This window comes from Primulina huaijiensis, chromosome 2 (assembly GCF_012295235.1).
Source record: "Primulina huaijiensis isolate GDHJ02 chromosome 2, ASM1229523v2, whole genome shotgun sequence".
In the NCBI taxonomy this organism is placed as follows: Eukaryota; Viridiplantae; Streptophyta; class Magnoliopsida; order Lamiales; family Gesneriaceae; genus Primulina; species Primulina huaijiensis.
In genome coordinates this window covers 8,999,311-9,015,079 of record NC_133307.1, presented here as the reverse complement: position 1 = coordinate 9,015,079, position 15,769 = coordinate 8,999,311, and the positions used below count along the sequence as shown (strand labels likewise).

The 15,769-nt window shown below is 35.6% G+C and overlaps 1 protein-coding gene across 1 annotated transcript; it reads right to left on the bottom strand.

The window, feature by feature from the left end:
* Positions 1 to 6,279: 6,279 nt before the first annotated feature.
* Positions 6,280 to 10,462, bottom strand: LOC140966705 (AT-hook motif nuclear-localized protein 10-like). Its single transcript, XM_073426958.1, has 6 exons — positions 10,330 to 10,462; positions 9,412 to 10,061; positions 8,505 to 8,557; positions 7,328 to 7,459; positions 6,984 to 7,145; positions 6,280 to 6,519 (listed from the first exon to the last, which is right to left on the bottom strand). Exons 2-6 carry the CDS (start codon positions 9,887 to 9,889, stop codon positions 6,280 to 6,282), a joined length of 1,065 nt encoding a protein of 354 aa, XP_073283059.1. The 5' UTR covers positions 9,890 to 10,061; positions 10,330 to 10,462.
* Positions 10,463 to 15,769: the final 5,307 nt, after the last annotated feature.

Genomic DNA, 15,769 nt, shown 5'->3' with positions numbered 1-15,769 from the left:
TTAGGATTTGCTTGAAATCTGGCACACATACAAACTGCAAAAACAATATCAGGACGACTAGCAGTTAGGTTTAATAATGAACCTATTAAACCTCGGTACAGCGTCGCCTCAACTGATATTCCCCCTTGATCAGTGTCCATTTTAACTGATGAGCTCATGGGAGTGGTTGCAGCTGAACATGATTCCATTCCAAATTTCTTTAGCAATTCCTTTGTATATTTAGTCTGACTGATGAATATACCAGTCTCCAGTTTCTTCACTTGCAGTCCAAGAAAGAATGTCAGTTCACCCATCATGCTCGTTTCAAACTTGTCCTGCATTAACTTAGCAAACTTTTCGCACAATTTGGGTTTAGTTGACCCAAATATAATGTCATCAACATAAATTTGAACAAGTAAGATATGATTATTTTTATAAAATTTAAACAAAGTCTTATCAACAGATCCTACGGAAAAATCATGATCAGTTAGAAATTTTGAAAGGGTTTCATACCAAGCTCTGGGAGCTTGTTTAAGACCATACAGGGCTTTGTTCAAATGATAAACATATTCAGGTAAACTATGATTTACAAAACCTGAAGGTTGTTCAACATATACTTCTTCCTGCAGCTGACCATTTAAGAAAGCACTCTTCACATCCATCTGGTATACTTTGAAGTTCTTGTGTGATGCATAAGCAAGAAAGATTCTTATTGCCTCCAGTCTTGCAACTGGTGCATAAGTTTCATCATAGTCAATTCCTTCTTATTGCCTATATCCTTGTGCCACAAGTCTCGCTTTGTTGCGTATAATTGAGCCGTCTTCATTCAGTTTGTTCCTGTACACCCATTTTGTACCTATAATAGTTTTTGAAATTGGTCTTGGAACTAAGTTCCAGACATTGTTATGAGTGAACTGATTTAGCTCTTCTTGCATTGCATTTACCCAGTTAGGATCAGCAAGAGCTTCATCAGTTTTCTTCGGTTCTAGTTGTGAAACAAAAGCTGAATGGATAAATAAATTTAGCATTTGATTTCGAGTTCTTACTGGATCTGATGGATTTCCTATTACCAGTTCAGGTGGGTGTGATTTTTTCCATCTGTACTCAGTATTTGTTGTATCAGCAATTTCTTCAGTTGGTAACCGAACACAATTTTCAGTCTCAGTTGGTGCTTCGTCAACTGGTATTTGAGTGTTATCATTATGCTCTATCAACTGATCATCAGCAACGACTTTATGTACATCTGATTGGTCCAGTACTTCTGGTTCAGGTGTTTGAAATCTGTTTTGATTGCTGTGACTTTCATTTTTGCTATCATCTTCCACACTGATATCTGTAAATCGATCAGCTAGCTCAACTTGATCAGTTGGTTTATCAGTTAGTTCAGTTTCATCGAAATCAACATGAGCTGATTCTTCAACATTTAGGGTTTTCTTGTTGAAGACTCTATAAGCTATACTAACTGATGAGTATCCAAGAAATATTCCCTCTGCAAATTTAGCATCAAACGCTTTTAAATAATTTTTAAGATTATCAAGGATAAAACATCTGCAGCCGAATATTTTGAAATAAGTAATTATACTTTTTCTTCCATGCCAGATCTCATATGGTGTTTTCATATGATTCTTATTAATCATTGATATGTTCTGAGTATAACACAAAGTGTTTACTGCCTCTGCCCAAAACCTTTGAGAAATACCAGAATCAGCAAGCATTGTTCTAGCAGCTTCTTTAAGGGTCCGATTTCTTCTCTCAGCTACACCATTTTGCTGAGGAGTTCTTGCGGCTGAGAGCTCATGCTTAATTCCAGCATTTTCTAGAAAATTTGAAAGAGTTTGATTAATGAATTCAGTTCCTCGATCAGATCTGATTCGATCAATTCCAACTTATTTTTCATTTAAAAGTCTTTTGAAGAGCTTTATCAGTTGTGAAGCAGTATGGTCCTTAGATTTGAGAAAAATAACCCAAGTAAATCTTGAAAAGTCATCTACGACCACCAAGGTGTATTTCATTCTCCCTAAGCTCATGACTGGTATAGGACCAAAAAGATCTATGTGCAACAGTTCTAAGCATCGGGATGAAGATTTACAACCCTTGTTTTTAAAAGAAGATCGTACTTGTTTACCATACTGACATGCTGAGCAAAGTTTTTCTTTTGAAAAATCTATTTTGGACAAACCAGTTACAAGTTCATGTTTACTCAGATAGGCAATGGTTTTAAAGTTTAAATGATTTAGTCTCTTATGCCACAACCAGTTTTTAGATGACTTGGAAGCAATAAAACAAACTGGTGCATAAGTTTGATCCTTCCAACTGACTTTATATGTGTTTCCACAACGTTTGCCAGTTAGTATGATTTCATCAGTTGAAGTTTTGATTGAACATGAATTTTTCTCAAATTGTACTGAGAATCCCCTGTCGCATAACTGACTGATACTAATCAAGTTATACTTCAGGTTTTCTACTAATAGAACATCTTTAAAAGTAAAGTTATCATGGATAAGCTTACCCTTACCCACAGTTATACATTTGGAATTGTCTCCGAAACTGATGTTTGGACCACTGTATTTGGTCAGTTGAGATAGCACACTTGCATCTCCTGTCATGTGTCGCGAACATATACTGTCCAAATACCATATTGAGTTCTTGTTTGTACCTGTTATCTGCAATCACACACATAATAAAACTTGGTACCCATACTTATTTGGGTCCTGAGCTGATTAGTCCCTTAGGAACCCACACTTGGATTAGTCTAACAGACTTTCCAGTAGTTGTATTCCAAATTGTTTTTCTCGGCTTTTGTGTGCATGGTGTGTAGTGTACAGATGATACATTATGTATTTTAGGTTTATTCAACTGATTGTTTAGTCTGTATCTCTTCTGAACTGGCTTGCAGTTATAGTAATTGAAGTAGCTATTTGAATAGTTTTTGTGAAACCTCTTTGATGACTGACTTTGTGAATCAGTTGAGGATTTTTGACTATAACCAATCCCATATCTTCTAGCCTTGTTCATATTTACAGTAGGTTGCTCAATCAGCTTACTAGGCTCAATTTGTTCTTGTACTACTGCTGATTTAACAAAGTGAATATATTTCCCTTTGTCTATTTTTAGCTTTGGTTGAGTGTCATTTGGACACATTTCTCCTTGAGTGTTGAACCCTAAACCAGTTTTATCAGAAACTGATTTTTGTGAATTCTGCATTTCATTTAGTGCAGTAGATGACTTGTTCTAAGATTGAATGAGCTCAGTCTGTTTTGAGTTTTCAAGAATCAACTTTTGGATTAATAACTGATCTTTGTTTCTTTCTGCTTTTAACTCAGCAATTTCCCTTTTCAGACTCAACCCGTCAACTGATTCATTAGTTTTTGTTTTATTGTCTGTGGGATCAGTTTGCTTTGGTTTGATTTTTTCGAATAATGATGCAAGCTTTTGATATTCATTTACCATATCATGTAGTGTTAGAATGAGTTCTTCTCGTGTAAAGTCAGTTGAGCTGAAATCAAATACCTGTTGACTAGATGATTCTTCTTCTGCATTATTAGCCATCAGGCACTTGTCTTCCTCATCATCACTAGAGTTGCATGAGCTTTCTGGTTCTGACTCCTCACTGTCAGATTCTGCCCATTTAGATTTGCTTTCTTCGGCTAAGAGTACCTCATGTTTCTTTCTGAAGGACTTATCATCATCCTTGGGTTTTCTTTTGTTCTCATATGATTTCTTTCTTCTATCAGTTGAGCCTTGACTGACCTTCTTGGGTTTAGGACAGTCAGCAATGAAGTGACCTGATTTGCCACAATTGTAACAAGTATTTGTTTCATCTTTGGAGTTGTTTCTTCGGTATGACTTCTGAAAGTTTCCTTGATTCTTTCTCATGAACCTTCCAAACTTTTTGATGAATAGTGACATAGCATCATTGCTTAACTGATCAGTAGATTTCTCAACTGAACTAGTTGGTTTTGTTCTGACAGCAGCTAGAGCAGTTGTGGCTGCTGGTGTGGATGGTTCTCCTTCTCTGGTTTGCAGTTTGAACTCATAAGCTTTAAGATCAGCAAATAGATCATGAAGTTCAATCTGGTTCAGGTCTTTGGATTCTCTCATTGCCATAGTTTTGACATCTCATTCTTTGGGAAGACCTCTCATTACCTTCAGTGCAACCTCTTTGTTTGTATACACTTTTCCAAATGCATTTAACTCATTGATGATACTGCTTACTCTTTCATCATACTCATGCATTGATTCTCCTGCTTTCATTTTTATATTATCAAACTTCTGAACTGCAACTGAAAGTTTATTTTCCTTGGTTTGATCATTTTCTTCACAAAGCTGGATCAGATTTTCCCAAATTTCTTTGGCTGTCTTACACATCTTTATTTTGCTGAAAGTTATTTTGCCCAGCGTCTTGTACAGAATGTCTTTAGCCACATTATCAAGATTGGCTTTTCTTTTATCTTCAGTTGTCCATTCTTCTCTGGGATTTTCTATTCTTTGTGGTGCCTCTTCTGTTCTGGCAACTGCTGTATTAGTTTTCAGAATCTTCATGGGTCCATCAGTTATGACATACCGCATGTCATCATCTTGTGCAGCTAAATGAGCTTGCATTCTGATTTTCCAATCATCAAATTCTTCTCTGGAGAACATAGGGATTTTGTTGAATAAAGTCATGCTAGCAAGTTTATAGATCAAAAGTATTTAAGAACAAGATTCAACTGCTTTGAAACCACTTGATAGGATCGATTAACGTATCAAGAGTGTTTAGAAGGGGGGGTTGAATAAACACTCACAATTAAAATGAATCTTTTCGAATTTTGAATTCAGTTTGGTGACAAACTGATTCTCGGAATCTTGTTGGTCAATGACAATCAGTTAAACTAAGAGTAGTTGCGGAAAATAACTGACTGAAAGATAGAATACAAAACTGAAATAAAGTACGCAAGGATTGTTTCTGGATGTTCGGAGATTTCAATCACTCCTACGTCACCCCTTCTATCTCAAGGATAGGATTTCCACTAAAAGACTTTAATCGAATACAAGACTTGTACTGACCCACTTCAGTTTGGATTTAACACTGCCAAAGCTGAAACTCTTAGCATACAACAGCTTTTATCAGTTCGTGACTGATCTTAGCACAACTGATATATTCTTGATTGAATTACAAAGTGCTAACACGCTCAAAGAGTAGCTTTAGATGCTACTGATATGTCTGATATACGTGAGCTGTGAATTGTGATTTTAGCAGCGTAACAGCAAGCTTCAATAATGCGTTGATGGTTCTTCTTCTCAGCTGCTTTGTTCACTTATTTATATGTTTTCTTTCCAACGGTAACTTGAGATGAATTTCAATCTTTGTATCCGTTGATTTTTTACTTGATTATTCCTTGGATATTGTTTCCTTCATTTATTGTGATGCGGCGTCTTAACTGCTTTCGTCGAAATGCGCTTAGAACTAAGCTGTATTGATTTAAGTGCGGCGTTGCAATCTTCTATGTCTCTTTGTCGGTTGATCGTTCTTTCCCGAGACATGTTCAGTTGAAGAGTGCTTTAGCATAAATCAGTTTCCAACTGATCAGTTAGCTGATTTCAGTTATTAAGTGCAGTTATTGAATGTACTTGCGTGTATCAGTTGGTTGATCAGTTTGTCAAACTCCAGAATTTGGTTTTCAACAAACTTCACTCTCTTTACTTCGTCGTCACCCAACGTTTTGATATAATTTCCATGTACCATATATAGAGGAAGATGCACATTTAGCAAATTTCGTTTGTGCGGGCATTGTCATCATTCGTGGTTGTGTTGAAACATCGGGTGGAATCAAATTACCTCCAATCTAAAAGGGTTCCAAGATTCCAATTAGGGACAGCCGAGAATCCAATACAAGGCTTACAGATTTGACCTTTTTTTTCATTCAAAAGTGCCTACTCTAGGCCGACCACGGAACCCACGTGTTTAAACATGAATGTGATGGATGTGATTACCAAAGCGTAGATAGCACAAGAATAACACAAGAATGACAAAACACAGCAGCTAAGTGATAAGGTGATGAAATTGGGAGAGGAGATGAGTACCCAGGAACATAAAGGTGGCATTAACTACAACTGCCTTGAAAAAAACTATTGTATCAAATGATTAAGTGCCCAGGTCCACTTTTCATGCATGCCCATAAATTAGAGAGCAAAGCAGCCCGCGGTCCTCAATCAGACAATGAAACTACAGAGATCAGTTCTACTTCTACCATAAGTTAGCTTCTAAGATGGATTATTTTCAAATATTCATACGACTGGGAAAAGATTGTGCGAACAAGATCATTTCCATGGCATGCTGGAAATGCCATGGAGGTTATTATTAATATTAAAGCCTCCTGAGCTCAGATTGAGAGGACTTGCAGGCCCACCAGAGGATTCGCTGAAAGTTCCTCGAGATGGTGAGCTGTTGGCACCCGAAGCACCGCCCAAGTTAGCTTTTGGCAGAGGAAATAAAGACTCCATGTGGTTTGCAGATTTCAGTTCCTTTCGACCATCTGCGAGAAAACTTCCAACTATTACCTGTAATAAGCAAAAAAATCATTTCATATAATGGAACACCATAATCACTTTTATTTATATATAATGTGCACTCATAACTCGACTTACAGTCAAAACAAATATTGACAGCAACAAAAACTCTTAACAACTAGTTTCCTCGGTCCAGAATCATTAATATAATTTGGGTTAGGAAGACCCTAAGACGAGCCCGGCGAAATAACTAAATTAGGCTAAACTGTGATCTGACCCTCACAGATGAACATTATATGGTAAATAAATTCGAAGATAAGTTCCACTGCCTTGCAGTCCGATATTTTAAAAAAAAAAAAACACCGGTCAAATGATAGTTGATCTCTCAATTTTCCTTCCAAAATAATTAGTCTGAGGCTGTTATATGTGGAGACACTGATACCAACCATGGGATACACATATTTATGTTCCAGAAATCAAGACCTGGAACAGTTTTCTTCATCCATTTAACTAACCTGCACAGTGGAAGCGGCAATAAGCAAACCAGCCACACAACCACCGAAAACCCTTCCATCAGATCCAGATAACGTTATACTTAATCCACCAATTCTGCTTTTTTGGCCAGAGATTTCTGACAGCAAAAATGAGCCAGAGAGGGACAAGATATCAAATCGCCCCTGCACAATGGGAACAAATTATAACAAGAAAATTAGGGACAAATTAAAAAGAGAAATTTAGGTTTGATATCCTTATCCGACTGTGGACCTTTTGGAATTTGTCACGCTAATGAGTCAGGCTTCTAGAAATTTGAATAAGCTTCGCATGCCAGCAATGGTAATATAGATCTAAAACAATAAACCTGATAAGTTGCAGTTCCACCAGATGTTGCAGCTTGATGGAGTGTAATGTCTGATATAACACCACTGCAAGATAGGATGCAAACAGCCCTTGGAACATTCTGACAAAATGCCATTATTTTTGAAGATACATCCTGAAATACCATTTGCTAATTTTTAGTTATACGAGAAATATAATCTCCAACTTGTAATTTGTATCTGAATTCTGGTGAAACGCACATGTCAAGATCTTTCTCGTTCAAAAAAACTCGAACTCGGGTGAACCCATTCTTTCTGGGAAAGGATGGATGTGGGAACAATCCAAGTAAAGTGCACATGATAAATGGTAAAATATGTACCATAAACCTAAAACCGATCCAAGTAAATTGCAGACAGTTCTGATGGTAAAAGTGTGCCATAAACACACAAATGAAGTATTGAAGTGGTGCAATACATGAAGTTGTGAAACCTATAAAGCACACACTGCTCTTCAGGATGAGTTAATAAAACCAGTATGCATTGAGCAAAGAGGACAGCTCCCAGGTATTATGAAATTTAGGTGAAAAGAAGCCATAGATCCCCATGCATTGCATAACCATCAACAACAGAAAAACAAGTATAAGGGAACGGATAATGTTAAACGGATACATCAAAATGGATTATGAACCAATTCAGTTAGGTCATTCGTGTGAGACTACATGGAAGATTTAGAAGTATTTATCCTTCAAGATCATGATGCCAAAAGAAACATAGCTGGCGATAAACTACTTCAAATTTTCACCAAGTAACATGTTGTAATAATAGAGTGTAATTAGGACCTCAGGACTTTGTTGAAACCCTAATTGCCGAAGAAATAAATTAGACCAATTCATCATAAGATTTGAAATACCAACTAAAAAAATCTTATTGTGTGTCTTTGAGGCAAGATCCCATTAATGATTAATTTTGCTTAACTATACTGTTTTCCCGATTAGTGAGAGTAGAAGTTCCTGAGAAGGAATATATACTACAGATGTGCATATTTCCACTGGAATCAGAATAATAATTCTTAAAGAAAATGTGACAGAGGCGCCATGAATATTGGTTTAACTCCATGTTCTTTGGCAGTAATGAAATATAGATTGATAAACCCAACATAAAAGCATAATGAATAGTATTTATTGATTTAACAGAAATTAATGCAAGTATTAAAATGCCAACCTCTCCTGCCATTACATTGATAACATGAGGTACAAATCCTATACCAGTCGAACCTGCAGGCATAACTTTATGTCAGAATTTATCGGTATGGCATTCCTCAGAAATTCATAATGATGATGAAACAGTGTTCATACTTAAAAGGTTCCACAGCTTAACTTTTAAGACAATATGAATGAAGTTTGGAAACTCGTAAACAAACACAATAATTGAATATAAAACATATGGTGGAAGCAAAACAACAAGGAATAGAAATTATACACTGTTTTCAATCTGAATGTTATAAATATAAATAGTCAATCAAAAGATTGGATAAGCATGAGTAACTCACAACAAAATAGATACTACACCAAAAAAAAAAAACTTAAAATGGATAACATTGATGGAAAAAAGAGGAAATATTTGAAATTATGTGTAATAACTATGAAACAGTTTATGTGGCAATAATATCATATATATTCAAAAGAAAGTGAGGATACAAAAGAACAGAGTAATGCTAGTAATATTACTTTTACCAGAACCTGAAGTGGGTCAGATCCAACAGCCACAAAGATCCACCACACTCGTGTATGTTACTAAGTTCCAGCACTCTTATAATATTATTTGTTTACCAATTTTGCTATGTAATCCATTCAATGAAATAGTACTGCGTCATACCACCAACTTGCATTACAATATTCTTCGATTCCAGCACCAACAGATACTACCGTCTACAAATATATTTTTATGGAGCACGTACTGTATCAACAACATAAAATAAAACCAGAAAGTAAGAAAACAAAACCTAATATAATAAAAGCGCACGAGAGATGAGGTACAAGCTAAATTTTAGCAATCAGATCCAAACCGAGTCATCCATACGAAGAAAAAATATTCCATATTCCCAATATGGAAAATATTAAATTTTTACCCAAAGCTTCGGCCCGTCGCTTCTTGTTTTTTGAACCAGGAGGTCTACCTCTGGTCTTCTTGGACGTGGGAGAAGCCGATCCACCCAGTGGTAGTAGCTGGGAATCCTGCTGAAGCATCGATTGAGGCGCCGCCTGTGGAGAGAAAGTCTGTGACTGTTGCATCGCAGCATCAATGGGTTGCTGTCCAGAAGCCACGCCGCCATCAACCCCATACTTCCTGGGCCTCCCTCTCTTGCGTTTCTGTTCACTGGCAACCGAGTTCATCACGTGCTTCGTGGCGCCGGCAGAGATAGACTGGAAAGGCGGCGGCGAATCCATTGGCCTGTACGCGGCGGTCATGCCTTCGGTTGCGTAGCCCATGCGCATGTCATGATCCAGCTGCGGCTGTGAAGCCACCGAGGCCTGCACCGTGCCCGGATACAAAGTGGAAGCTCCGGTAAACTGCTCACGGTTTGTCATCGCGGTTGTTTCAGACATTCTGCCAGATTCCAGAAACACCCTTGGAGATTTGTGCAAATTACTCGAGGACCACCGAAAATAGTAACCAAAAAAAAAGGCAGATCTTCCTCAGCAGCAGCACGAGCTTCAATTAAGTGTTAAGCCCTAAACCCAGCCATTTCCAAACTGCTTCAATTCGAGCGACACTCAACTGAAGCGCGTTCATGCAGTAAAAAATCGTTAATTTTCATTATGCTAAAGAATTAATAACTAACATAATGTTCGAAAAAATAAAAATAAAATCAATGTCGAAACGAGAAATACAGTGAAGACAAGCTGTGCCTGCTGTAAAAGATTTTACATAAGCAGCAAGTACTCATTTTTCCGAATATTTTAATCTTCACGAAATAGTATTGATAAAAAATTACATGAAAAATTAAAAAACAACGAAAATCTGAGAAAAATCATAAGCATCTTACCAATAAATTGGGGGAATTTGGTGCAGCAGCCGAGGATTAAGAGGATCAAAACGAGATAAATACTAAATTTTAGGGATTATGAACAGAGATGGAAAATTAGGTTTTGCGTTGAAATCAACCGGTAAAATAAAATTAGTGCCGATCGTAAAAATATATGTTTGTGTGTGTATATATATATATATTGATTTGATTACCTGTGTGTGCACAATAGCGTGGGTGCCAGCTCAGATTTTAATTTTTTTTTTTTTAAATGTAAAATTTTAATATTGCTTTTTTGAAGTGAATCGGCCAGGCAATCTCTTTTCTCATCGCAGAACTCCGCCAACCTCTTGTCTGGCTGACCCACCACCGCGGTCCTTTAAGATGGAATTTGAAAAAATCAGAAAGGCAATATCCATTTTGACGGACGTGGATTTTGGTCTCGAATCAAGATGGAATTTGAATTGCGTTTTTTGTTGAATATGTATTCTCTAATCTCCATTATATTTATAAATTTTCAATGAATGAATTCGACTTTGCAAGCTATTAAAAAATAATAATTTTGGTTTGGTATGTGTAAACTATATAAGAATAAGGTATAACTGGTGAACATTATACAGTAATTCTAACATAGGAAACTTTTTTGTTTTAGTATATGGATGCGCACTTGTTTATCCTAACTGACTCAATCTCGGTGCAAACTTGCAAAACATAGTCTTTTATATTGTTCAATGTTAAGTCGTTGCATTTTAAGTTGTAATTGGTTACAATTCTAATCTTTTGTTAATACGAGATTCTAAATGATGTTTCTCATTTTTCTTATAATATACGGAAGTTGGTATAGGAATATTGTCAGAATTTACAACTTTGGTTTTTTGCTTTCCAGAAGAAACCAAATTTTGAAAATCCAGTGCTATCAGAATATCATCTCAATTTTTGGTTTTCAATCATATGCAACTTGGGGAATGTATAGCTTTTAAGTTTAAAAAACTTTAAGTTTAGGATATGACAAAAACAACATCGAACTGTTTCAGGTCCAGTTGTCTATTTCATGTAATCAAAGGATTCAAGTCGTTAGACACATCAGACAACTCATTGTTTTACAAGAAGCTAAAGCTGCATATAACATAAGAAGATCATCTCTTGAATATGTTTCTAAACACACAACGCTATATAAAAATATTCAAAGTCTAACCGTTCAATTTTAACCTCTCAGACATTAATAGATCAAGATGAATACAACCAACTCAAGATGGTAAAAAACTGTTAGATAAATTGATAAGTACAGTATTCTACCAACTCCTAATTGACAAAAATGTCTCATAGTTTTTCAAGAGTCAATCAATTTTTTAGAAGCTAAAAGTGCTAAAGCCATAAATAGTAAAGAAACAATAAATGGGCATTTGATATAGTGCATGATGAAGAGAGACTGACAATACCAATGTATCGGGAGAAAGTACATATGATCGTTGAAAAACTTCAGATATAAATATGTAGATTCAGAAATTCATAAAAAAATCAACAAGTTTCAAGATTTTACAATTTTCATTATACAAGATCTCAAGCACACTAATTATTTCTACAATATTAAGTTGTTCACCTAGCACACGCCTATCTATTCATATCAGATCATCAAGAATCAACTTGTAATACCCTATCAATTCTAACCGTCAAAGCTAATTGATGGAAAATTTGGCCTTTTTGTTGAGCCGCTCAGGTTATTAAACAAGCCAGAACTTGTTTTGTTGAATTGATACTATGAATTTTGACTTAGGCGATGTGATAAGTCAAAGTCGAAGTAGAGTTGTACAAGGATTGTATAACTCAAAGTCTTTTGTTGTATTCTTTCTTAAGTAGAAGAAAAGGTAACACGTAAAGTCCAAAATCAAGACGACGTAATCCAACTGCATGCAAATCTAGTAAATAAGAAAAATGACTAATTAATTGATTTCCAATGCTTAATTGATTATATAACATACTTGATTATATGTTAAATAGGATTTTATTATCATTATGTATAAAACTGTATTTTTAAGGATTATTCAAGTTGCGATCGAGGAACGGAGAACGAGGGCTAAAAAAACGTAAAATATTTTTATTAAATAATTAATTTTAATTATTTAAAATATGAGTAATGCTTTTCTATATTTTTGAAAATAAAGAGTTTTGAGGTAATTTTATACGTCGGGATGTAAATTTGATTGGTGTTGGTTTTCAACAAAAATACGAAATTTTTGGCAACCCGACTATTAAATTCACAAACTATTTTTAACAAAACTATTTTAATATTTTAATTAAATTTTAATTAAAGATTAATGTGCCTAAATTATGTGCTTAATAGGCCTAAGCCTTCTTAGGGTTTAATTAAGTATTTAAAGTGTTAAAACACTCCTCATTATCACACAAACTCACGCCTCTTTTCTGAAAATCTCTCCCAAAAAAACTTCTACAACACACGACACACACACACACATCAAGTTTGGGAAGAAAAATCGAAAAGCTTCAAGGGTGTATCAAGCCTAGGCCCTCCTCGTCATCGTTCTTCGTCGTCAACGGATAATCGTGCGTTTAAAACGCAAAGGCACGCCATACATCTCATTTTCTCTTCTATCACATCGTATTAACGTTTTTAATTACGTTTGTATGAAAAGCATGGTGTTCTTATTATTATTTTCGGATTTTTTCATATACATGAGATAAACTAATGGTTTTATGTTCAAAATCTTGTCCTACACGTGTTGATGTTACGTTATGATCAAGTAAGGTTTATACATGATTTAAGGTCCTAGCACACATACCATACTCACGGCAATCACAAAAGAAACAAGCTGGTACGAAATTTTCTTGTCAAGTGATCATGTTAGCTCGGTTATGATCAAGGAGTGGTTTTCTTGAGCACGGTTGGGGTCCAGGGTCTGTGAAGGGTCTGTGAGGGGTCAATGGTAGAGTCCTAGCCATGCTAGGACTCGAGTCATGGGCTGGGGAATGATTCCTAGCTTGCTAGGACTCCCACCCGAGAGAAAAGGAATCTGCGTGCAGGGTCCAGGGCTTGCGCAGGGACGTGGGCTTAGTCCGTGGCTCAAGGGATGGGCTAGGGCGAGTCTTTAGGGTCCTAGCTAGGTGCACTAGAGGTTGGTTTAGGGGCTGGGGCGTCGGCTGGGTCCTAAGCACACAAACAAGAGTTCATGGCTACTTGGAGTCCTCGGCCGAGAGCTGCAAGGCTTGTAGGGCTGCGGTTTCAAGATGTGGTGCGAGTCTTAGGGGTCCTAGTGGTCCAGAGGGGTCATGAGGGTCCAGGGGAGGTGTGTTCCGTTAATGGCTCGGGGCGGCTCGAGCTGGATTCAAGAAAACGTGAGGGTGGTTCATAAGGGCTAAAGTCGAGGGTCTATGGTTTTCTCCTTGGAAAATTAATTCGAAACACGGCTCACAGGGGTTAGTCGTGGTTTACGAGGGCTAAAATAATAAAAAAAGTCTAAGTTTTGAATTTAGGAATTTTATGTTAAAGTTTGGGATTTTTGGGGATTAAAACGCCTTCAAAACGATTAAATAAAAAGTCTAGTTTTAAGCCAAATAAAATCATGAGAAATTAATTTAAGCTTAAATAATTATTTGGGACATGCTAGAGTCAATGAAATCATGAAAAAGTAAAAAACGTGGAATTTTACGTCGAGGGGTAAAACGGTCTTTTTACACCAAAAAAATTAGTGAAAGTCATGGCAGTGCTCTGAATACGGTTTTATATGCTATTATGATTATTTTGAATGTTTAAGGATTTTTATATGCTAAAAAGTTTATGTTAAGGTCTTATGGAATTTTATGATTCATTTTGTGGAATTTACGACGAAGCGATAAAGTTAAAAAGAATATGTTGCATGCTTGTTTTTAAAAGGAAAATTGATATTAAATTCATGATTTTTATAAACTGATGAAAAAGTAAAACGTTGAAGGAAGTGAAATAATTTTGACTATTGAGGATATGAGGATAAGAATGGGGATGTCGTGAGGGAAAAGGCCCCAGAGGGAGCTCATTTGTGGAAAAAGGCCCCAGAGGGAGCCGACGATCGTATTTACATTCGATGAGGATAGGCCAAGGCTCAGTGGACGAGAGATCGTCGCTGATATCCCCGCCGTCCAGTACTGTGGTTACATGTAGATGGATCCATCGACTTTTTGAGGATGACGAAAATCACAATTAACGATCTAAATTCAATAAAAAGTAAAATGTTTATGTTCATGATAAAACGATACACTTTATGAATGAGGAAAAAAGGAAAAAAAAGGTTGAGATTTATGTTATGCATGTCATGAAAATGTTATTTTTATGTAAAAATATCTTTCACTATTGCATGTGATTTTATACGTATTATTTGTTATCAATATTACGGTGTGTTGAGTCTTTAGACTCACTAGGTGTGATGGATGCAGGTGAGTTTGATGGAGGTCTTGATGGTTGACCTGACTGGACTGAATGTGCACACGACCCGAGGACCAGCGCTTCTACTTTTCTGTACTTACGATTTATGATTATGATCTACGTTAAAAGATTTTTAAGATTATTTATTTATGCTTTTGAGTGGTTTTGAGAGGATTATACTTTCCACATTTATTGCTTTTTAGGTTTGTTAAAACATTTGACGATTTCATGTTTTGACTATTTCCCTTGGATTTTCAAATACTAGTTGGTTGTTTTATTTAAAATGGTGCAAAATGTTTTATAAAAATATTTTCATGAATTAGTGAGCGTTCGTCCATTTCATGTTGAAAAAAAAATTTCTAGTATTTTTAAGCATAAAAAAGGACAGACGTTTCATAACATTTGAATATTTAAGTCTCCATACATCCATAAAAAAATTACATGTTCTTTACTTTAGTTCATACTCACTTTCTGTTCTTTTTTGTTAAAATTAGCATCTTGAATATATATGTAAATCCCAAAAATCAGTATACGTAAAATCTATGCATTTATTTAATTTATGAAATTTCATTATTTTAATATTTATGTTTAATTGATCTACGTTAAAATGCTTTCTTGAGTTTTATGTTTCAGACGATTATTCGAGACGAGATCGAGGAAAGGAGACCGAGATGATTTTTAGTGACTTTAATTGTGGTATTTTATTTTAAGTTAGGTTTGAGACATTTTAAATAATTTATGAATTTTTAATATTTTTAAAGCCTAATTTAAATATTAAGTCATTTTAGGATTTTTAAACTTTTAAAGTTTATCAATTAGGGGATTTTAGTAAATTTATTATGAGATTAGAATTTTATTAATTTGTTGATTTGTTAACATTTTTATTAGCATGATTTATTTATTTAAAAACACTTTATAATTACTAATTAGGTGGTTTATTACACACCACACACACATATTAAAATATTCAATTATTCCAACACTTTTTCACACACACTCATACACGTATACACACACCCCTTCATTATAAACAAAACACACATGTTT